Source organism: Spermophilus citellus, assembly GCF_964194105.1.
Source record: "Spermophilus citellus genome assembly, chromosome: 7".
Lineage (NCBI taxonomy): Eukaryota > Metazoa > Chordata > Mammalia > Rodentia > Sciuridae > Spermophilus > Spermophilus citellus.
Window position 1 is genome coordinate 85,003,101 of NC_138188.1, and position 24,181 is coordinate 85,027,281.

Below are 24,181 nucleotides of genomic sequence, written 5' to 3' on the forward strand. Positions count from 1 at the left end.
GTTACATGGAGCATACTAATCCACATGGCTAGGAGCAACTAGTAGAGTGAAGTTAGTAGAATGTGACAAAGAAAAGGACATAGCTTCAGCAAAGACATATGGTCAGGGTAAAACATGACTTGTTTGGGGCTGTAAGTATAAAATACCTAAAGGGAAGGTTATAAGAAAACATGGGAATGTTCTTGATGAGCCAGGTTATAAGTGTATTGTATCAGTGATAAGGAATATGGACAGTCTTTCATAGGCAAGGAAAATCATTGAAGGGTTTTAGGTAGATTTTCATTTTAGAAAAATGTAAGCCTGGCGTGGTGACTCATACCTCTAATCTCAGCTACTCAGAAGGCTGAGGCAGGAGGAGAGAGTCCAGCCTGGGCAATTCAGCAAGACCCACTATCACAAAATAAAAGGAGGAGGAAGAAGAGGAGGAGAAGAAAGAAAGGAAGGAAGGAAGGAAGGAAGGAAGGAAGGAAGGAAGGAAGGAAGGAAGGAGTACACCAAGAGGCACAAATTCAAATACCTCTGAGGATCAAGCAAGTAACAAATGTATAGATGGAGGTCTGGTTAAAGCAATGGGAAATATCGTAAGAGACAACTGAAAAATGAATAAAGACATTCAAGTGATTAAAAATAAGGACTTGGGATGTAGCTCACTGGTAGTAGAGTGCTTGCCTAGTATGCACAAGGCCCTGCATCATTTGATCCCCAGCACTGTAAACAAGCAAACAAACAAACAACCCTGCTAAGTAAATTGAGACTGAGGGCTGCATATTTCAATGCCTGGAGTACAGGCTATGTTGGGGAGAAGTGGAAGGAGGTAGAGGGTAATTAAGGAATTAAGGAATCCCTTAATGCAAAACATAATGAGGAGCAAAACCTAGAGAAAATCTTCAAGGGTAAAGAGGAATCTTGACAAATATTTAGACAGGCAAAAATTCATGGGAAGAAGAGGGAAAGAAGTTAGAATAATGCCTAAGTTTTTGGCTTTAAGTGACTGGAATTGCCATGTAAGGCTTCAACTCTACAGAAATCGCAGGTAGTGCCTGTGGGTAGGTTGATTTATGGAGTTTGGTTTTGGAAATGTTGAGTTCTTAGTGTTTGTGGGTCATCCTGGTGTCAACTCCAGGTAGATGGCTGGATTTACAGATGCAGAGGGCAAAAGAAAAGGCCAGGTTTGGAAATAAAGACATAGGGGTTTTCAGTTTATAGGTGGGAATTAACAATAGGACTTGTTGTTAATTACCAGAAAAAAAGTGAGAACAAAATTATAGAGAAGAAATTCTTTATCTAAACTTTTGGATACTTTTGCATCTCTAGTCACTTTCATATTCATGATATCTTAAGAATTCTTTTTAAGAAAATTATATTCTTTCCATGTGAATTTGGAATATTGAAATGACAATGATAAGCTGTATAGTTTAGCATGAAATCAGTAGAAATTTAGTAGAAATCAGTCTGTAAGTAACATATTTATAGGAATTATAATACACTTTATAAACATATTGTTAAAAATGTGTTATATAATTCCATCCAGTTACTGTAGATGGCTCCTTCCTAACTATTTTATTTGGCAAGACATATACTTGAAAAGAGAAGTTAAGTGCAAGTGCCTGAGATGAATGGAGACAGATTATACTGAAAATACATCACTGTCATTGTCTAAAGGCTACTGTTTGCAGAGTAAGTATGTGTGTCTTCTTAGGGTATTAATTCACAAAAAGAAAGAAGTTTTTAAAAACTATGTCTGAAGGTAGGCATGGTGGCACATGTCTCTATTTTCAGCTACTTGGCAGCCTGAGGAGGGAGGATTGCTTGATCCCAGGAGTTTGAAGCCAGCCTGGGCAGCATAGCAAGATCCTGTATCAAAGAAAAAAAAATAAATAAGGATAAAAACTCTGTCTAGTTCCATCTAATGTACTGTTTATTACCCCATTTCCAACCGGGAATGACTCAACATAAGTAAGAGCCTTTTGTGTGGAACATTTGGGAACAAATGTGGAATCAGGAAAGGGTAAAATAGGCTCCCACATTAAAGCACATTCCAAACTCAACAATGGGTCAATTGCTATCCAAATGTTTACTTTGGGTTCATCTACATAACCTATTAAAACTCAACCTTAATTAGCAAAAACAACTACTAGAAGAATAATGGAAAAATATTATGGTTTCCAGTTCTTTTTATCACTGTTTTCTCAACACTTTTAAATGAATTAAAAGCAGATGTTGAAATTGCTGCCAACTGTTCTCTTGTCATCTGTGAATGGGAATTAACTTGGTTTTGTTCATCATTAAATTAAATGTTAGACTTCAATAGTTTAAAGAGCCTTAAAATGAAGTTACTGATGGAATTTTAAAGTTACAAATAAATGAAATAATTTTGATAATTGTGAAAACCTTTATCCTTGCAAGATAAAAAGGAAAATTTCTGGAAAAGTTTAGAATTCTGAAACTCTCACATAATATCTGTAGAAACAAAAATCAGTATTTTGTTATTTAACAAAAAAATTTGGTCTCTATCAATAGTTTTAGCTCTGCATTTGTTGTAGTGGAGTCTACAAAACAACTTAAAAATGGCTACCATTCTCAGAGTTAAAGAATAGAAAATGCTGTATAATTCAGTGCCCAGATGAGAGGACTTGCTTATAGTCCTTTACAAGTTCAGAGGAGGTAGAACCTCAAGAGGGTAGAAATGATATGAGTGGAGATCTTAGGGAGGGAATTTGATTGAATAATGAAGAATGTGAAGGATTTAATGCTGCCTCATGTGACAGCCAGCCTCTGGGATGGCCTCCGTGATTCTTGCCTTTGAGTATTCAAACCCTTGTATAGTTCCCTCCCACATTGAATGGAGCTGACCAATAGGATATTGCAGAAATGATGGGGTGTGACTTCTGAGGCTAGGTCATAAAAAAAATATTGTGGTTCTTACCTTGGTTTCTGTTGAATCCTTACTCTGGGGGAAGATAGTCACTATGTCAGGAGGACATTTGAGAAGTCCATTGATAGATTCATTTCGGAGGACCAGAGGTATCCTGCCAACAGCTAACCCCAATTTGTCAAGCATATGAGTGAGTGGTCATGGAAGAGGATATTTTAGCCTCAGTGAAGCCTTCAGTTGACCGCATGACTGAAATATTGGCAAATATTTTGATTGTGACTTAAAATGACTCTGAATCAGACCATCCAGCTAAGCTGCTTCTAAATTCCTGGTACACAGAAATTTTGAGATAATAAGTGTTTATTCCTTTAAGTAATTAAGTTTTGGGGTAATTTGTTATGCAGAAATAGATTAGTACATCTTACTAGGTCTTTATTATTAACAATACACAAAAGTCATGAAAAGTTTGCATGAATATGGAATAAATGATCAGAGCTATGATCATCTCCTTTAAGAAATGCTATGATAATATGATGAAAAATGAGAAAGTCAAGCACAATGTTGTGTGCTTGTCATCCCAGCTATTTAGGAAATTTGGGCAAGAGAATCAGTTGAACCTAGTAGTTTGAGGGCCAGCAAGAAGAAAACTCTATTACATTAATATAACAATCTTAACCCTGTTCCCAACCAGCCATTTCTATATTGGTGAATGGCTTCACCCATTCCAAAAATATTTCAGAAGAAATCCCTTAGTTCATTTAACAAATATTTATTGATAATCGACTACATAGTGTGAATTAAGTGTTAATTAATTACTTATAAACAGTATAAATTACATAATTTTATTGCACCAAACACCATATAATAGATGAACAATATTTTAATTTCTTTTTTATAATTTTTTTCAAAACATTTTAATTCACTAAAATCAGAAGTTTTTGACTTTACTTTTACAGAATGAAGAACTGCTTGAAAACATCAACTGATAAATTTTCAGTAGCATAATTTTATTTTTACCAGACTGTAAGGCAGTCACTAATTTGATTACAATCAAAATGAATTATAATTGAGGATTAAAATCACCCTAACCTGTGAACAACTCCTTGTCACATCACTGTCTGAATAGTTTGTAACCCATTTTAGAAAACCTTCTGAAAACCTACTGGCACAACTGAAGGGACCCAGCAGAGGTCCTGAATGTTAAGATAATTTGACCTAGATTCATACCTCTTATTTTTTTTGATAATATGCATCTAAATTCTCATTTTGTGTTAAAAGGAATTTTCCCCAATGAAGGATCACTCAGGGATCTGGGGCTTGGAGTGAATGCAATAACTTGCAGCTCTGTATGATGTGCCTTTTGGAAACAGAGGGAACACATTTTTGGTTATAAATGAACTAGCTGTACTATTTTGTGTTTACTTAAATCAAATAGATTTTTAAATTATAAAACATTTTAGATTGTGAAATATAAATTATACGAGGGATACCGAACATCTATGTAGTCACTTCTCAGCTTTTAAGAAATACATTAAAAATTTAAGCTGAGCATGGTGGTGGGCACCTATAATTCTAGGTTCTTGGGAGGCAGAAGCAGGAGGGTCACTTGAGCCCAGGAGTTTTATACCTGCCTGGAGTGAAGGTCAGCCTGGGTAACATAGGCAGACTCCATCTCTCAAAAAAAAATTACTTAAAGTTATTTCCTCCTCACTTCAAAAATAACTAACATTCTCATTTTCCTATATATCATCCCCTTCATTTTTAAAAGCACATATACATCTATAATATATAGTCTTGGGTGTGTAAATATATATATATATATATATATATATAAATATAATATTGTAGGACACAATACCTTCATTTTATTTATTTATTTTTAAATGGTGCTGAGGAGCGAACCTAGTGCCTCATACTTGTCAGGCGACAACTCTACCACTGAGCCACAATCCCAGCCCCTGTGGTCTTGTTTTTAGCACCAAATATGAATGACACCATCCTTCTGTAACCTGTTGTGCCCATTTTTTTTTCAAAGTGAAGACTAGGATTTAATTTATGTTGTTTTATTAATGTATGGTAGTCAGTCAGTAAATTTATTGAATTGACAAATCAACTTATCCATATTGTTACATGCAGTTCTACTCATCATTGTTTCCAGGGCTTACAAAAACATTTCTTGGTTCCTCCTCTGGTGTGTGCGCCCTCTTAGGGCCCCCTACCGTGTGGAAGGTAGCGGAGCATGGGTTGGGTAGGACCGGTAGTGTGGGCGGAGCTTACACGTGGAGGCCCAAGTAAAGCGGACAAGGGGTGGAAAAGGAAAGATCTTTTTCTCTGTCCTTATAAGGAAATACAGTTCCAGAATTCTAAAGTTGGACTTGATCTTCCAAGCTGTTAGAAGATATTTTTTAAGCAGGACGTATTCTCCTTACTATTTAGCTTGTTTTATTAACTTTTAAATATTTAAAGTATGCAGACCTCCGTTTGTAGTTTTGACCGGGTCCCACAAATAGGGGTGGGGTGCTTTTTTCTTACATCCTACTTTTTCCTCAAATGTAGTTGTTATAGAGTAAATTACTGCAACGTGGGTCTGCTTTTACGCCCACATTCCCTGTGTGAATTCTCACTTCCCCTCCTCTCTCTACTAGTCAGGACTACCAACTCTTTAAGTTCGACACCAAGTTGGAGTGAAGAAGCTAACTGGACGCCACGCAGGGACGCTGGACACTTACTGGCCGCCTAGCGCGACGAGCGTCCCTACGAGGCCCCGCCCACTCTGTTCGTCAGGCCGCGTGGCATCCTGGGACCTGTAGTTTTTGGTATAGCTGCCTTCACCAAGTCTCCACCCTACAGCACTTGACGCTGCGTTTCGCCCTCGGGACGTCCTGACGTTACGTTCCACCTTCCCCTTGACTCCTCCCTCTTTCTTTCGCTCCGGAGAAGCTTAGTTCCGGACTTCCGAAGACCTTTTACGACGTTGGGTCTTAGAGTCTGTCTCTGCGCCAGGTCCACTTTTCGGCAAAGTGACGTGGACGTCAACAGCAATGGCGGAAGGAGAAGAGGTCCAGCCACTGCCTACGTTGAGCGGCGACGGCTGGTGAGTGAGAGCTCAGGACTGCTTCTCACTGGCTCCTTATTCTTTCTTCTCACCAACCTGCTTGTCCCTAAGGCACCGGGTGGTGCCGGCACGGAACAAAAAAGACCCGTTCTGGCGAAGTCTGGTGCCCTGCCCCGCCCCCTCTGCCTGTCGGCTCCCCTCTCGCTGCCGGGTCCTGCTCGAGGGGCTGGGGCCAGACTCGGGAGGTGTGTCGTCCAGTTGCTTGGCCTCAGTCTGGTCCCTACTTAGTCCCCGGCCTCCAAAATGTGCTGGAGAGGGAGGCTTCAGGCTAGATTTGGCAAGTGTCTCTCGCTGCGGGAGTTAAGGCAGGTTAAGAAGGAAGTTTTTTGGATAAAATCTAAGGTACTCGAATACCAGTTGGAGAAAAGCCCTTTTGAAATTACCAACACGACCTTTGCCTAGGGGTTCAGAGGTTGAGAGAGATTCCCAGAGAAGATTTCTTCCCCACACTTGAGATAATTTTTATCTTCCGTTTTTTTTTTAAATCTCGTTTCGTCTTCCAACAGTTTGTGCCATTTCTCTCTCTCTCTCTCTCTCTCTCTCTCTCTCTCTCTCTCTCTCTCAACATAACTTCTTTTTTTCTTGATTGATTTCATATCTTTGGATCCCCATGGGACTTTATTCTCGCTGCTCCCAACCCTTTGCATGCTTACCTGATTTATAGCTATGGCTTTGGGAAGGACCTCCAGTAATGCTTGGTAGGCATTACTCACCCAGCGTCCTTAATCTTTGGGAAACTCTCCTGCTTTTGAAATAGCTGCTATTCTCAGTACAGTGCTCCCTAGCATAATTTTCTTTAAAGGAACATTTAGAGGCTTGTGTAATTTTTACAGTTGATCTAAATGTGTTGATCACACATATTATTTTTGGGTTTTCTTGTTTATATTTGTACATCCCACTGACATTCTCTGTACCTAAAAGCTATAGAAAACATTGACAGACATCTTAAATCCCAGGGAAGAAATGGAAATAGTTAAAAGAAATAAACAATGTGGTAATTGAGAAATTCAACTTTCCATTAGCAGACATCAAGCATTCCCTTTGTACTTGTATTCTCTACAAGGTGTAGGAGGAAAACTTGACCTAAATATAGCTTCTTTGTTTAGTTTGCTTATGTTAGAGTTGGGGAACTGTGACAGGCACACTAAATAACAAGGTAAAATTAATCTCATTCTTTGGGCGTGTTAATAAAAGAGGGGGCAAAAAACACTTCTTGGAGTCATGGGGGAAAGCTTCATGGAAGCAGTGGTTTTTGAATCAGACTTTGGAGAATGAGTGGGATTTACAAGAACTCTGTCCAAAAGAAATATAATGTGAACCACATATGTAATTTAGAATTTTTCTCTTAGTCTCATTAAAGACTAAAAACAAACAGTGGAAATTAGCTTTAATAATCTATTTTGTTTAGTCGAATACATCAACATGTTATTTCAACATACAATCATTGTTAAAAAACAATTTTTGCATCTTTTATTTTTTATCTAAGCCTTCAAAATCCAATGTTCAATTTGCATTTAGTCTACATCTCAATTTGGTCTAGCTACACTTCAAATGATAAATGTTTACAGGTGGCTAGTAGCTAAAATATTGGGTAGTACAAATTCAGATTAAGGTGGGAGGGGCTGGAGTTGTGGCTAGTGGTAGAGAGCTTGCTTAGCATGAGTGAGGCACTGGTTTGATCCCCAGCACCACATAAAAATAAGCAAGTAAAATAAAGGTATTGTGTCCATCTTACAACTAAAAAATATTTTTTTAAAAAGAAAGATGGGAAAGGTCTCTGGAGTAACGACAACAAGGGTATAGACAGGACAATGACTTTTTTTCAAGATTAGTATCTAAAACCAAATGGCTGAAGAGAAATTATAGAAAAATAGGTCTGGAAAAATAGTGAGGAAGTTTTTATCCAGGTATAGGAACCTTCAACAAATCAGTGATATAGATGTTGCAAAACTTTTTCAGAAAGTGACCTAGCTGGTTATTGCCTGAAGTTTGTGTTTTGGAAGAGTGGATTGTATGATAAATTGGCTTCAGTGAGCTTCATGTTGAGGGTCATGAAAGGAAATGTTTCTGGAGTTAAAGCTTTTTAGGGAAGTTCTTATGTTAGAATTGTGAGCATGTGTCTGGTTCTAGACAAGGGATCTGGAGTGAATGGTTTCTACCCGTAGTGTTTATACTCTTCTAGAGGTAGTGTATTTTTTGTGTGGTTTCTCCTTTTTACTTATTTTATTTTCATGAAAGGGGGATCCCTGGGATAATGATCTATAATTTCTATTTTACCTTCATTCCCCTCTAATCTGTCTTTTTTTTTTCTCCCTTTACCAGTCGCCCAGATGTGGACTTAAATATTTGTCAGGAAACACCTTGGGATTGGGAGTCACAAGTTCCGTACAACCTCTTCTTTTAGAGTGATTGTGAATGGGTTGTTATAGAGTGGGAACAGTTTACTCTTTGTTTTATGAAGAGTAAATGTTTTTAACTGTCATGTTTTTATTTTAACTTTGTCAGATGGAAAGTTTTTAAAAAATGTATCTTATCACTTAACCCAAACTCATCTTAATGATAGGGCTATTCAGCTACAAATATAAGTGTGTAATAATAAAACTAGGTTCTGGTCCTCAAGGAATTTCCGATCTAGTTAGAGAAGGCACATTTGAGAACATCAATTACTCTTGGGCTACTGTAATACAGTAAGACCTTCAGTTCTCTTTTTAGGAAAATATGGCAGATTGTTGCTATTTAAATGACCTTCACATAGCATAGACATTACGTTTGAAACTTCTTTTTGTAAGGTTTCCCTGTTTTCTTCCTTATCATTGGTATCTTACAATTTGTTCCTAATCTATGAAACTAGGTAGTGGAACTTGTTAAAATTGTGTATAGTTTTTTAAGAGGTTCATGATGGGGCTTGAAGTTCCTAAAAGTACATGAACTCTCTGATATTACTTATTTACTGATTTTTCAGTTACGTTCTAAATTACTGCTTCCCCAAATTTAAATGTACAACGAATTACCTGAGGGGATCATTAAAATGCACATTCTGATTCAGTAAATTTTGACTGGGACCTGAGATGCTGTATTTCTGACTAGCTTCTGGTTATACTAATTCTGCTAGTTCAAATATCACATGTTACTTAGCAAGGTACTGAATGATGTGTATCTCAGCATGAGTAGGTCAGAGGAATTTATATCACCTGACATGTAATACTGTAATTTATCTAAATACATGACTTGTCATTGCTCTTTAGATGTGAACCTTTCAAGGCAGTGACTGATGGCAGGTGATTCAATAAATGTTAAATGAATGTATCATGAATGAATGCAGATTTTTGTGTACTCATGTAGTAGCATATCAAGCTGTCATTTCATATGAATTTCCTGACTTCAGTGGTTTTGTGGATTGTCTGATTGTCTGCTGGTATAATGCTCATTTCCTGTGGAAAGCCTAGGTGATCAGAAACTGCCTAAGCTCTTTAGCTTTCTGCAACTCCAGCCATGTAAACTCCAAGAGTATGGTGAAATCCTTTTAAAAGGGTTTACAGTTAGTTTGAAATTTATATTTAATTTTAAAAATTAAAATAAGTTAAGAGAATCTAGATTTATAAAACCAAACTGGTAAAAATTGTTACAATTCAAAGATTAGTAATATTTTTCTTAGTATTAAAGAGACCAGCCTTGATTTGAACATATGTTCTCATTTCCTGAGTCTGTCTGCTTGAAATATTTCCTTAAAATAATCTTAAGTCATGGGGCTGGGATTGTGGCTCAGAGGTAGTGCGCTTGTCTAGCATGGGCAGGACCCGGGTTTGATCCTCGGCACCACATAAAAATAAAGGCATTGTGTTGTGTCCATCTACTCCTAAAAAATAAATATTAAAAAAATAATCTTAAGCCATAATTTAGAAAATTTTTGATAGATATTATCTACAATTTATATCTATATTTGTAGCTAAATAGCCCTATCATTAAGATGAGTTTGGGTTAGGTGATAAGATACATTTTAGAAAACTTTCCATCTGACAAAGCTAAAATAAAAATATGACAGTTAAAAACACTTCATAAAACAAAGAGTAAACTGTTTGATAGCATAGAGATTTTAATTACATAACTTGATATCCTGAACTTCTTTAACTTAAACATTTTACTCAACATTCACTTTTAATTCATAGTTCTGTTTTAATGTTAAATTATTGCTAAACTTTTTTTTAAAATTGAAGGATTAGTTCTATAAAGAAGCTTCAGTTGTTAATTTGAGATGTGAATAGGATTGTTTTAAGAATATAACTTCTTTTAAAGTTTTGTGCACTCTGTAAATGGTACTCTCTGTGCTCCCTGCTTTATAAGTATTAAAATGTGAGGAAAGATTTAAAATATCACTTAAGGACTGGGTGATTGCAATTTTAGACATAATATAGTCAATAAAGAAATACATTTAATATGAAACAGAAAGGAATCCTTTGTTTAAAAACATTGACAGCTTGTTAAAGCTAGGTATTAGGGAAACAATGAAGGAAAGCAAGGTGCAGTGGTGCAAGCCTATAATCCTGGCTACTTGGGAGGCTGAGGCAGGAGGATCACTTAAGCCCAGGACTTCCAGGCCAGCAGCTGGGGCAGTGTAGCAGAACCTGATCTGAAGACAAACAATAAGAAAAATAATCCAAAAAAAGGGAAAAGAAGAAAAAATATACTTATTATTTATTAAATTAGGGGTTAGTGATGCTGTTTGACTTTGTAACATATAATTAGAGGGCGTGCAGAGATGAGAATTGAAGATGACTTGTTTATATGATTTATTTTAAATTCTGAATAAATTCAGATTTTACAGTTTTTAGAGGTGCTTCTTAAATAGTCACTTCTGATTTTGTTTCATATTGATGTTTTAATGATTCACAAGTTAGGATTAGTCATTGATTTTTGAATATTAAAGAAATGTATTTAAGTTAATTCATTTTTATCTTTATGTACCTACTGCAGAAAGGGGGCAAGTGCATTTCCTACATAAGTTAGTGAGGCAATTCAGATAATTCTAGAGCACTGCAATAGACATCCAATTTATGACTAGGAGTCTTCTGAACAGAATTGATAAAATATGCTTGACAGAGCACTTCTGTATAATGCTGAAGTGTGAATTTTACTTTAAGACAATGCCCTTTCTTATGTATCAAAAAGCAAAATAGTTTGCAAAGCATTCATAGCTCAGCAAACATTCACTGAATGGTTATGTTCAAACTGCTGTGTAAGGTTTTAGAAAAAAAATTGAAACAGTTTTAAAACCAGAACTCTGTATCTTATTGCTTTGTTTGTACACTTAGATTTTTTTCATCATTTTATCACTGAGAATGATATTTGAAGGTAGCTACAGAAGATATCTAAATACCAGTGCTTTTGGAAATTACATGCTCTAGCAAAGTAGAATAGGATTTTAGTACACAGTTTGTAAAGAGGCAGTGTTTGAATTACTTATTTAATATTGAGACAAATAGAAAGCAATTTGATAATAAGATCAAATTATTTCTTGTGCAAAAAAAAGCAATAAATAAAAGTCACTTAAAAAAGTGGGGCTGGGGTTCTGGCTCAGTGGTAGAGCACTTGTGGGGCATGTGTGAGGCACTGGGTTCCATTCTCAGCACTGCATATAAATAAATAAAATAAAGGTTCACTGACAGCTAAAAAAAAATTTAAAAAGAAACTCTTTGCTAAAAATAGATTATATGTTAGTTTTTAAGGGTCTGCCTGCGTCTTTTAACCCAAACAAAGAAAATACTGACTAATTAAATCATTTATTTCAGGTCTTCATCCCTTTTCTTGAAGGTTAGCTTTTTCATGTCCTTTAGCTGACTTAGCATTTTATGGTTAGGTGGAAATGTTGTCGTGTATATTTCTTTTCTTATTTAAAGTAGTTATTACATAAACCAGTTGTTACAGTATAACTTTAGCAAGGAAACATAAGCAAACACTGTACTTTTATACAGAACCTAACCCTTATATATAATGCTTATATATATTATCTCATTTGGATTTTACAGCCAGTCGATGAGAAAGTTAAGTTAGGAATTATGGTTAGTGCCTTATTGGAAAATTAAATATCAGACTTAGAATGATCATATGACAGATCTAATTAGTGGAAAATTTGATGCTTAAGTTTATGTCTCCTTCCTCTAAGCCCTGTACTGTTTCTAAAGTTGATTTCGTATATCTTGTGTATTTCACATTAACAGACACTTAGAGAAAGCCCAAGTAAAAATATGTTAATCATATGTTCAATCATGTGTTTTGGAAAACACTATTAAAAATGTTGGGGGCTGAGGCTTTGGCTCACCAGTAGCGCACTTGCCTGGCATATGTGAGGCATTGGGTTCAATTCTCAGCACCATATATAAATAAATAAAGGTCTATCAACAACTAAAAAAATATTTTAAAAAACTGTGCGTTGTTGAGTGTATCTATGGTGTCTAGAGGCTATAAGGATATGTATGAGCTGGTAGCTCATTGACATTCTTGCATCCATGAGAAGGGATGACTGATGACTCATGGCGGGATACAATAGCATTGTATACTATACCCTTTTCTCACTTTTGTTTTGATAATACTATGTTATATCCTTGCCAGGAATTACGTAAATTAGTTTTTTTAAATCTTCAGATGTGATGGTTGTATACTTCATCTAGAAAATATATTTATTTAATATAATATATTGACAGACATATTTATGTTGCATAAATATGTAATATATAACAATGTTATTATGTTGTGTGTTTCTATTATATATTAGAATAAAATTAGTTTATTTTGACTTGAGAGTAATATGTAGAACATGTAAACAATTATACTTTTTAGGTTACTTTAGCTCAGTAATTTTTCTGTTGTTTTTATCTAGTGATATTGGAGAAATTTAAAATTTCCTTTAAAAATAATTCCTGTGGGGCTAGGGTTGTGGCTCAGTGGTAGAGTACTTGCCTTATATGTGTGAGGCACTGGGTTCAATCCTCAGCACCACATAAAAATAAATAAATAAATAAGCAAAATAAAGGTATTGTGTTCATCTACAACTTAAAAAATGTATAAAAAATAATTCCTGTGTTATTTTCCTCTTTAAAAAGTTTCTAGCCTTTGTTTTGAATTATAAAAGTGACATATAGAATGTTGTATCCATCTCATATATCAGTGGATAATTGAGAAACAGAAACTCTTGTGCTTTATTTTGTTATATTAGTTTAGATTTAGCTACCAATAAGAAAGTCAATGAGGTCCTTTTATATCAAATTAATTTTCATTGATGGTTGGAGCCCAGGTTTTAAAAAAAACCCAGTATGTATTTCTTTGTCAAATTACGATTCCCATTGGAAAAGTACTTTTGGAAAGAATTGCCCAGATATTGTAAAGCATTATCACTTCATTTGTTCCTTTGTTTTTCAAAAGGATGATTTCAAGAAGAGGAATATTGGTGAGTTTTTTTAATATCGTTATACTTTGAACAAAGTGGAAATTTGTAACTGACATAGGTAATATTTCTGTCCAATTTTTGCTGTTTTTATCTCATTCTTTGTTTTAGGCAAGGATATACTCCATTTTTAGTTTCCAAATAAACTGTCTTGGTGGAAAAACATAAAAAAAAAAAAAACGGATAAATTTCTTTGTGCTTTTAAAGTGCTGCAATGTGCCAGGTTCAGTGGCACACACCTATAATCCCAGAGGCTCTGGAGGCTGAGACAGGAGGGTCACAAGTTTGAGGCTAGCTTTAGCAAGGCCCTAAGCAATTTAGCAAGACCTTGTTTCAAAATAAAATACAAATAGAGCTGGGGATGTGGCTCAGTGGTTAAGTGCCCCTTGGTTCAATCCCTGGTATAAGAGAAGAAAAAAAAGAAAGTGCTGCACAGTCCCTTCATAATATGGGAATACACAGTGTTGAGAAATTTTATCCTGAGAAAGCATGAAAGAAGCAAGGATTTCGAGCACTCTGAGGTTAACTGCTTCTTAGTGGAGAAATTATTTTTCAATTTTGTAGGCAAAGTATTACAGCAGATCCACTGTACAATTGTACTTGTAGTTTTGACAAACCTTTTATTTTGCTGTTTGTCTGGTTTTTTTTTTTTTTTAAACTTAGACAATAGCTCCTGAGTTTTTTCTTAGCAGAGGAAGGGACATTATTGATACCATTCCCACAGTTTGACCTATATGGTTTTGGGTAAAAAAATAAGTCTATGAAAAAAACTTAAAGCATCTGTACCCTTTGTTATTAATTTACAATTGTTATGGTACAATAGTCATCTTGCTACAGTGATGAAGTACTGAAGCTCTCATGTTTGGTTTGCCAAACTAAGAGGACCAAATTTCTTACCATCTTTACTTGGCACAATATCCTGGTTAAAACACAAATTATGAAGAGGATTATCTTATTTGATAAGGGCATGTCCCAAAGCTGCTTTTGCAGATCTGATCTTAATAAAAGCTCACTAAATTTTTAAAGCTGATGAAGTGGGATGGATATAACATTTATATATCACTTTTATAATTCAAAAATAAAGGCTAGAAACTCTTTAAAGGGAGAATAACATGTAGGCAAATATATCTTAGTGAAATACCTGTAATAGTTGTACCTGATTCTGACACAAATCCAGGTAAGTTTAGTATTTTGCAGTAATAACACTCTCAAAAGAGTTAAGTTTTTGCAATTAAATAACACTCTCAAAAGTTGTCAGGATCTTTTCTGAATGTGCTATCATACTATTTGTTGAAATACTTAGGAAGTTTTAATGGTTTGAGATTGGTATTTAAAAATAACAGATTACGGGGCTGGGGTTGTGGCTCAGTGGTAGAGTGCTCGCCTAGCATGCGTGAGGCACTGGGTTCAATCCTCAGCACCACATAAAAATGAAATAAAGATATTGTGTCCACCTCCAACTAAAAAATAAATATTTAAAAAATAAAAAATAAAAATAACAAGTTATATAGTACTGGGATTTGACTTTACCCATATCTAATGTACAAATAAATCTGTGACAAAGTTGTCCTATTTTCAGTTCTAAGAATGTCACAAAATATTCAGGGACTAATTAAGGCATTTGGATATGGTAGTAATTTGTAGCAGGGTGCTAACAGTAGTAGCAGAGTAAGTTCAGATAAAGCTTTGATGTCTCATGACCTGGGCATTAAAAAATACCCTGAAATGTGGGGGACACAAATTAAGCCATGAAACCACAACTCTATATGTGCAGCTTGCCACTGCATACTGACTGTCACATAGTTTGCTAGTGCTTGCAGCTAGTTGATTGGTCATTTTTAGAATTTTGAGTAATTGGTCAGAGACTTGTATCTGGTTTTTTATATATATATATATCTCCACGCTCACAATGGTTTACGTTCTAAACAAATCTGAGTGAACTGCACTCCAGAAAGACCTGCTCCCACCTCTGTGTGACATTATATATATAATAATAGTACTTGGGCTAGAACCTTGGAATAACTGGCTAGCATCCCAACCACATGAGAGTGTGAACATTTTGTTTACTGCTACATTCCCAATGCCTCTTAGAGTGGCAAATGTGTATGTAGTAGGTGCTCAATACATATTTACTGAAGATTTGAATAAAATAATGTTTATGTTAGGGAAGAAAAGAATTTGGACTATGGGTTAGGAAGATAGAGAAGAATATGAAGGAAAAGGTTTTTTAATTTTTTTTAATTTTTTAGTTGTTGATGGACCTTTATTATATTTATTTATATGCGGTGCTGAGAATCGAACCCAGTGCCTCACACATGCTAGGCAGATGATCTACTACTGAGTCACAACCCAAGCACTCGAAGGAAAAGGTTTTAAGAAGAAAGTAAAACTTTGTAGAGTTTTGTAAAGAGGACGAAGACTCTGATTGATGTCTAATGAATTCTTGGAGCAATTTAGGAGAATGGTGGAGATTTTCAGTGAATGAGGAGAGAGCAAGTGGAGATGTTTGGAAATTACTATTTTCATTGAGTTGAACTGTAAAGAGAAGGAAGGAAAGAAAAATGAGTTTTTTAAGGGGAGTAGGTCATGTGTAGAAAACTCTTGAGTACATAAAGGTGGAAATATTTCAGGCAAGGAGAATAATCATCACAGGCTATATTACTCTGTGTTTTTTTAGCACTAGAAATAGTTTCAGTGAAGATTTCTATGTCCGTTTTTTTCCCCACTTGGCTGTATTTAATACTGTTGGCAGACTAAGGTTTGAACAATATAAACAGAAATAACATATTTAAGATGTTTACGTAGCAGACTTTGGGCGATTACTGATATCCCAGTAATGCACCTTTTGTATTTCTATTTTTAAAATTTTTTTTAGTTATACATTGACACAATATCTTTATTTTGTTTATTTATTTTTATGTGGTGCTGAGGATCGAACCCAGGGTCTCTCACGTGCGAGGCAAGTACTCTACCACTGAGCCACAATCCCAGCCCCATTTGTATTTCTATTTTAAGAAAACAATCTATCTTGGATTCTGATCACTCCAAGACACTGTACTTTTAAATACTTTTATTAGTACATTATAGTCTTACATAATGGTTGGGTTCACCTTGACATAAGCATACATGAATGGAATTCAGTTTGCTTCATTTTAGTCCTGTGTCTTTTTTCCGTCTCCTCCTCTTCTCCCTTTCCTCTACTCTACTTGTAAGACACCATATAAAAAAAAAAAAAAATTGGCAATTGAATCCATCTGTCTGCCCTTCCTTCTCTCCTTCCTTCAGTATTAGAGATTGAACCCAGGTGTGTTTTACCACTGTGCTATATCCCCTCTTTTTTTAATTTTTTTATTTTGTGACAGGATCTCTTTAAGTTGCTAAGGCTGGCTTGCAATCCTCTTGCCTCAGCCTTCTAAGTTGCTAGAATTACAGATGTGCACCTCCTTCCCCAGCTAATTGTTTTCTCTATATTTCTGAATTTAAGTTTAGGGTGATTATATATATTATAGGTTCTAAGTGGTCCTTTTGAACTATTACTATAATCTTTCATTTTTTTATAATTACAGAAAAAAGATTTGATTTTAAGAATTTTAGAGCTAGTGAAGTTTTCTTAGTTTAGTTGATAGACTAAGGCTCTGTGAATTAAACATTTGTTTTCCATTTCAGAAAACATCCTACTTAAGTGTTTTAGATTGATTATTATGACGGAAGATTGGGGATGATAGGGAGAGGGTTTCCTATGGAATGGTAGATGTCAAAAAGGGATAAGAAATGATGGAGTAGGCAGGAGAGTGAGGAGGTGGATGTAAGATGAGGGAGAAAAGATGGCATAAGAATTCTTTCAAAAAGCTCTGTTGTGAAAGAGATGGTCAGAGGTTTGGTGGCTGGATGCAAAGGGAAAGTTTGGAGTTTTTTTGGTTGTAGTTGTTGATTTTGTTCATAGTGGTGATACTTGAACATATTGGTTCAGAGGAAAGCCTGCAGAGAAAGAGAAATGGAAAATAGTAGAGAGGTGACAATTGATGGCACATGACTCCAAGGGAATTTGGGGGGAAGATAAGAGCCAGCTAAAGTTACTAGTCTTAGAATAGGGAAAGGACACTTTGCTCCTGTGAATATTGGAAAGCAGTTGTCTGAATGACTGAGCTTATGTTTGGGTTTTTTTTGGTGTGTGTGGGGGGGTTGAGATCAAAGGAAAGAGAAGCCTGCTGGCCTGTATTTTCTCTTTGAAGTCAGAAAAAGGACATCCTCAGTTCCTGAAATAAAGGAAGTCAGAAATAAGTGACCTGAGGTAAAGTGGCTGGGTAAAGGGTGTAAAGAAAATGAATTCAAGAGATATTTCAGGGGCTGGGAATGTGGCTCAGGAGGTAGCGCGCTCGCCTGGCATGCGTGCGGCCCGGGTTCGATCCTCAGCACCACATACCAACAAAGATGTTGTGTCCGCCGAGAACTAAAAAAAAAATAATAATAAAATATTAAAAATTCTCTCTCTCTCTCTCTCTCTCTCTCTCTCTCTCTCCTCTCTCTCCCTCTCTCTCCCTCTCTCTCCTCTCTCTCTCCTCTCTCACTCTCTCTTAAAAAAAAAAGAGATATTTCAGGCAGTATTGATACCTAAAAGAGAAGAGAAGATGATGAATTCATGGTAGTATCATAAATTTTTTCTTATTTCCTGGAAGTCTGCATTCATAAAGTATAGGAACAAAGAAGGCAGAACTGGTTAGATTAACCTTATGCCAGGAATTTACAGCTTCCTGAATGTGACACAAAGACCAAGGCATGAAGAAGCTGAGGATATGTCAAGACTGCCTAAAGTCTTAGTGAGGCCATGGGATACAGACTGAAGACATAAATGAAGCCCTGTAAGAGCTCTTCTAACCATTCCATTCCACCCCTGCACCTTTACCCTTAACTTTATCCAGAATTAGTTTTCCTTGCTCAAAAATTGAGTCAAATACTTGTACATTTTTAAACTTCCAAGTTTATCGTGTTTGTAAATATTTAGAAGACAGCTTGCTGTTAACTATTGATTGAACTCTTTTATCTTGTTTACACTTTTAATATTCATTATTGGAGAATTAAAATCAAAATATATAAAATAGTATATTGTTTCCTTCTTAATATATGCATATAATATCCTTTCTTAATGTTTATAGTATCCTATATGTGTATACTATCCTTAATATCTTAATATTATATATAGTATCCTTTCCTAAGTTCTAGTTACTTAGTGCTTTAAGGAAAGAAATACGTGTTTGGGGTGAGAATTCTTACTACTTGCAAATTTGCTCTTACTCCTTGTAAATTTACTACATTTGTTCTGTTTAGAGAGTACAGATAGCCACCTTCCCCAACTACTAAAAGGCAAAACTCTCAAATAAAAATACCACTATAAATAAATGCTTTAAAAATTTCCTTCCTAGTGTGTGTGGGAAAGAGTGATTGGGAATAGTGGACTTTTTCTATTTGTTTGATATGTCTTTAATTTTTAAATTTTTTTCCATATCTTGTTTCTCAGTATTTCAATTTATTGCTTAAAATGCCATCTGATTAAAATAAATTATTATTATTTTTTTAATGGATAGACATGTGGTTTTAAAAATACTGCTTTGAGCCAGGTGCAGTGGAGCATACCTGTAGTCCCAGTGGCTCAGGAGGCTGAGGCAGGAGGATTGAGAGTTAAAAACCAACCCTCAGCAACTGTGAGGTGCTAAGCAACTCAGTGAGACCCTGTCTCTAAATAAAATACAAAATAGGGCTGGGGGTGCGGCTCAGCGGTTGAGCACCCTTGAGTTCAATCCTTGACATGCCCCCCCCCAATAAATAAATAAATAAATAAATAAATAAATAAATAAATAAATAAAGCAAAATGACCGCTTTGAACATGGTTCTAGCTAAATCATTTTACTTATTCTCAGTTATTGCTGAATTAAAATATATAAATGTTTAAAAGAAATCCATCAATATTTAAATTACTCAGACCATTCAAATATAATAAATAAGTATACACAAGGTATACTGACTGATGCCTTGTGAGAAGTGAAAGTCTCCTTCCCATTTTGTTTCTCTGGGTAGTATCTTTCATGATTTTGTTTTTGTTTTGATGGATAAAAGTGAAACCTGAAGTGTATAAAATAGTATTTTCACTATTATTAAGTTTTAGCTTATATATGTCTGTGTATGCACACACACACATACACAGTTATATATGAAGAGCTAAAAAATAATTTGCAGAATATTAACAGTTTATCTTACAGTTGTGGAATTACAGTTGGTTTTTTATTTCATATTATATATTGAATTCTCTAGAATGATTATGATAAAAATGAGTTTTAAGAGTTGGCTATTGTTTAGTCATAACAAGAGTAATAGCATTCATGGTTTGAAGAATTATTATGTGGTCAAGTGCTGCACTCAGTGGTTTGTGTTCAGAAATTTATTTATTTAAGCATTAACTGATCCTATAAGGTAGACAGTGTATTGTTTTCATCTGCTGTTCAGGGAGAGTATATACAAACAAGCAATTTATGTAAATTTTGAAATTATGGGAAAAAGAAGTTTTTAGAAAATGATTTAGAAAAAGGTTCCTAGTGGGAGATTTTCTGTAACTTTTTTAGTTTTTAATTTTAGGAATACAACATGTATAATTAGTTTTGTTTGTTTGGTTTTTTGTTTTGTTTTGTTTTGGGGATTGAACCCAGAGGTGCTTCACCACTGAGCTATATCCCAGCTTCTTTTTGTTTTTATTTTGAGACAGGTCTCACTCAGGTGAGTTTGTATCTCTGCTTTATCTTTCTATGAATTATTTAACCTCATAATTTCAGCTCTTTACTACTTTTACAAACACATTCATAAAGTTGAAGGTCTTAAAACTGAACCTTTACTTTGTTCAGAAGATAGTTATTTTTTAATTTTTTAGGTTTGTCAGAAGTGTCTTTTATTACTTTCAGTGTAGCATTTTCTGGTCTCCACAGTTCTTGCTCATGGTTGTACTGTTGGAGACCAGTTTGTTTTCTTGGGGGACAACACCATAGACTCCAGTGAAAGCTGTAAGAACAGAGACATACATTTTTTGTGATTTTAAAAGGAGCTTTCAGGATCAAGCATTTTGCCCCTAAATACTAGTTTTGTTGTTTGAAATAGTAAGAGATTTGCCAGAGTACTTAAAAAAGAAAATGAGCCCGGCTTGGTGCTAAACAACTCAGGGAGAACCTGTTGCTAAATAAAATTCAAAATAGGGCTGGAAATGTGCACAGTGATTGAGTGCCCCAAGTTCAATCCCCAGTAAACCCCCCTCTCCCCCACCAAAAGAAGGTTTTTGTACTGAAAAATGGAAACATTCTAGTTCATTTATTTGGTAAAATAATTTTATTTCATTAAGTAGTATTTTCAGTTCCTCATTTATTTACACATTTGACCATCAAATAAATAAATTTGTTCACCAAAGATGCCATTAAATTTTTCTTTCACAGTTATACTGTCCTTCAGGTTTTTTATTTTTTCCAGTATCAAATATTGAACCCAGGGATACTTTACCACTGAGCTATATTCTCAGTGCATCCCTCCAACCCCCACCACCCTGCCTTTTTTTCTATTTTGAGACAAGTTCTCACTAAGTTATTCAGGCATACTTTTGATCCTTTTTTCTCAACCTGCTGAGTCTCCTGGATTGCAGGCATATGCTATTACACCTGGCTTGTCTAAATAAGCTGTCTTGTACATTTGGGTTAACAAACCCCAGAATTTATAAACCAACCATAGGCCTGCACTTTGAACAGTAGACTTAAAATCTCTTTCCCTCCCTTTTCCTTCCAATATTTTGGTGACCATAATTACCAAAATGTTTCTTATGTCATTACTAGTTACCTTGTTCATATGAACTTGTAGTAACTTTGTTAAAGAAACTTTCACATTCCATCAGTGGTTTTCTGTCAATTATGATCCTAAGTCATAACATTTTCATTTAACTCCTTGAAAGACTAACACTTTATAAGTTTATACTCTTAAATTTATATTATTAGAATATAAACTTATATAAATTTATGTTATTAGAATATAAACTTGATTTTCTTTTCTTTTTTTTTTATTCAATGAGTTTTATTACCCACATGATCAGCAAATGTTGAATTGTGTTTTCACACTTTGCACCTTTAATTCGCTATTCTTCTGACTCAGCTCTTTTATATTTTTTTTATTGGTTGTTCAAAACATTATAAAGCTCTTGACATATCATATTTCATACATTAGATTCAAGTGGGTTATGAACTCCCATTTTTACCCCAAATACAGATTGCAGAATCACATCAGTTACACATCCACATTTTTACATAATGCCATATTAGTAACTGTTGTATTCTGCTACCTTTCCTAACCTCTACTATCCCCCTCCCCTCCCCTCCCATCTGCTCTCTCTACCCCATCTACTGTAATTCATTTCCCTCCTTGTTTATTATCCCATTCCCCTCACAACCTCTTATATGTAATTTTGTATAACAATGAGGGTCTCCCTCCATTCCCATGCAATTTCCCTTTTCTCTCCCTTTCCCTCCCACCTCATCTCTCTGTTTAATGTTAATCTTTTCTTCCTGCTCTTCCTCCCTGCTCTGTTCTTAGTTGCTCTCATTATATCAAAGAAGACATTTGGTATTTATTTTTTAGGGATTGGCTAGCTTCACTAAGCATAATCTGCTCTAGTGCCATCCATTTCCCTGCAAATTCCATGATTTTGACATTTTCTAGTGCTGCATAATACTCCATGGTGTATAAATGCCACATTTTTTTAATCCATTCATCTATTGAAGGGCATCTGGGTTGGTTCCACAGTCTAGCAATTGTGAATTGTGCTGCTATGAACATCGATGTGGCAGTATCCCTGTAGTACGCTCTTTTAAGGTCTTCAGGGAATAGTCTGAGAAGGGCAATAGCTGGGTCAAATGGTGGTTCCATTGCCAGCTTTCCCAGGAATCTCCATACTGCTTTCCAAATTGGCCGCACCAGTTTGCAGTCCCACCAGCAATGTACAAGAGTACCCTTTTCCCCACATCCTCGTCAGCACTTGTTGTTGTTTGACTTCATACTGGCTGCCAATCTTACTGGAGTGAGATGGTATCTTAGGGTGGTTTTGATTTGCATTTCCCTGACTGCTAGAGATGGTGAGCATTTTTTCATGTACTTGTTGATTGATTGTATGTCCTCCTCTGAGAAGTGTTTGTTCAGGTCCTTGGCCCATTTGTTGATTGGGTTATTTGTTATCTTATTGTCTAATTTTTTGAGTTCTTTGTATACTCTGGATATTAGGGCTCTATCTGAAGTGTGAGGAGTAAAAATTTGTTACCATGATGTAGGCTCCCTATTTACCTCTCTTATTGTTTCTCTTGCTAAGAAAAAACTTTTCAGTTTAAGAAAGTCCCATTTGTTGATTCTTGTTATTAACTCTTGTGCTATGGGTGTCCTATTAAGGAATTTGGAGCCCGACCCCACAATATGTAGATCGGAGCCAACTTTTTCTTCTATCAGACGCAGAGTCTCTGATTTGATATCTAGCTCCTTGATCCACTTTGAGTTAACTTTTGTGCATGGCGAGAGGAGGGGATTCAGTTTCATTTTGTTGCATATGGATTTTCAGTTTTCCCAACACCATTTGTTGAAGATGCTATCCTTCCTCCATTGCATGCTTTTAGCTCCTTTATCAAATATAAGATAGTTGTAGCTTCGTGGATTAGTCTCTGTGTCTTCTGTTCTGTACCATTGGTCCACCCGCCTGTTTTGGTACCAGTACCATGCTGTTTTTGTTACTATTGCTCTGTAATATAGTTTGAAATCTGGTATCCCTATACCGCCTGATTCACACTTCCTGCTTAGAATTGCTTTTGCTATTCTGGGTCTTTTATTTTTCCATATGAATTTCATGATTGCTTTATCTATTTCTACAAGAAATGCAGTTGGGATTTTGATTGGCATTGCATTAAACCTATAGAGAACTTTTGGTAATATCGCCATTTTGATGATGTTAGTTCTGCCTATCCATGAACAGGGTATATTTTTCCATCTTCTAAGATCTTCTTCTATTTCTCTCTTTAGGGTTCTGTAGTTTTCATTGTATAAGTCTTTCACCTCTTTTGTTAGGTTGATTCCCAAGTATTTTATTTTTTTTGAGGATATTGTGAATGGAGTGTTTTTCCTCATTTCCGTTTCAGAAGTTTTGTCGCTGATATACAGAAATGCCTTTGATTTATGTGTGTTGATTTTATATTCTGCCACTTTGCTGAATTCATTTTTTAGTTCTAGTAGTTTTTTTGTAGACCCTTTTGGGTCTTCTAGGTATAGAATCATGTCATCTGCAAATAGTGATAATTTAAGTTCTTCTTTTCCTATTTTTATGCCTTTAATTTCTTTCATCTGTCTAATTGCTCTGGCCAGTGTTTGGAGAACTATGTTGAACAGAAGTGGTGAGAGAGGACATCCCTGTCTTGTTCCAGATTTTAGAGGGAATGCCTTCAACTTTTGTCCATTCAGAATGATGCTAGCCTGAGGCTTAGCATAAATAGCTTTTACAATGTCAAGGTAAGTTCCTGTTATCCCTAGTTTTTCTAATGTTTTGAACATAAAGGGATGCTCTACTTTGTCAAATGCTTTTTCTGAGTCTATCGAGATGATCATATGGTTCTTATCTTTAAGTCTATTGATGTGGTGAATAACATTTATTGATTTCCATATATTGAACCAGCCTTGCATCCCAGGGATGAATCCTACTTGA

General features: G+C 35.4%; 1 protein-coding gene across 1 annotated transcript in view; it reads left to right on the top strand.

Annotated features, from left to right (window-relative positions):
• Positions 1 to 5,753: 5,753 nt before the first annotated feature.
• The window catches only part of TBC1D23 (TBC1 domain family member 23), a 66,634-nt gene continuing 48,206 nt past the window's right edge, over positions 5,754 to 24,181 (top strand). Inside the window, exon 1 of the mRNA XM_081301578.1 lies at positions 5,754 to 5,969. Within this exon, the coding sequence (XP_081157704.1) occupies positions 5,917 to 5,969 (53 nt within the window). The 5' untranslated portion in view covers positions 5,754 to 5,916. The remainder of the gene's footprint in view (positions 5,970 to 24,181) is intronic.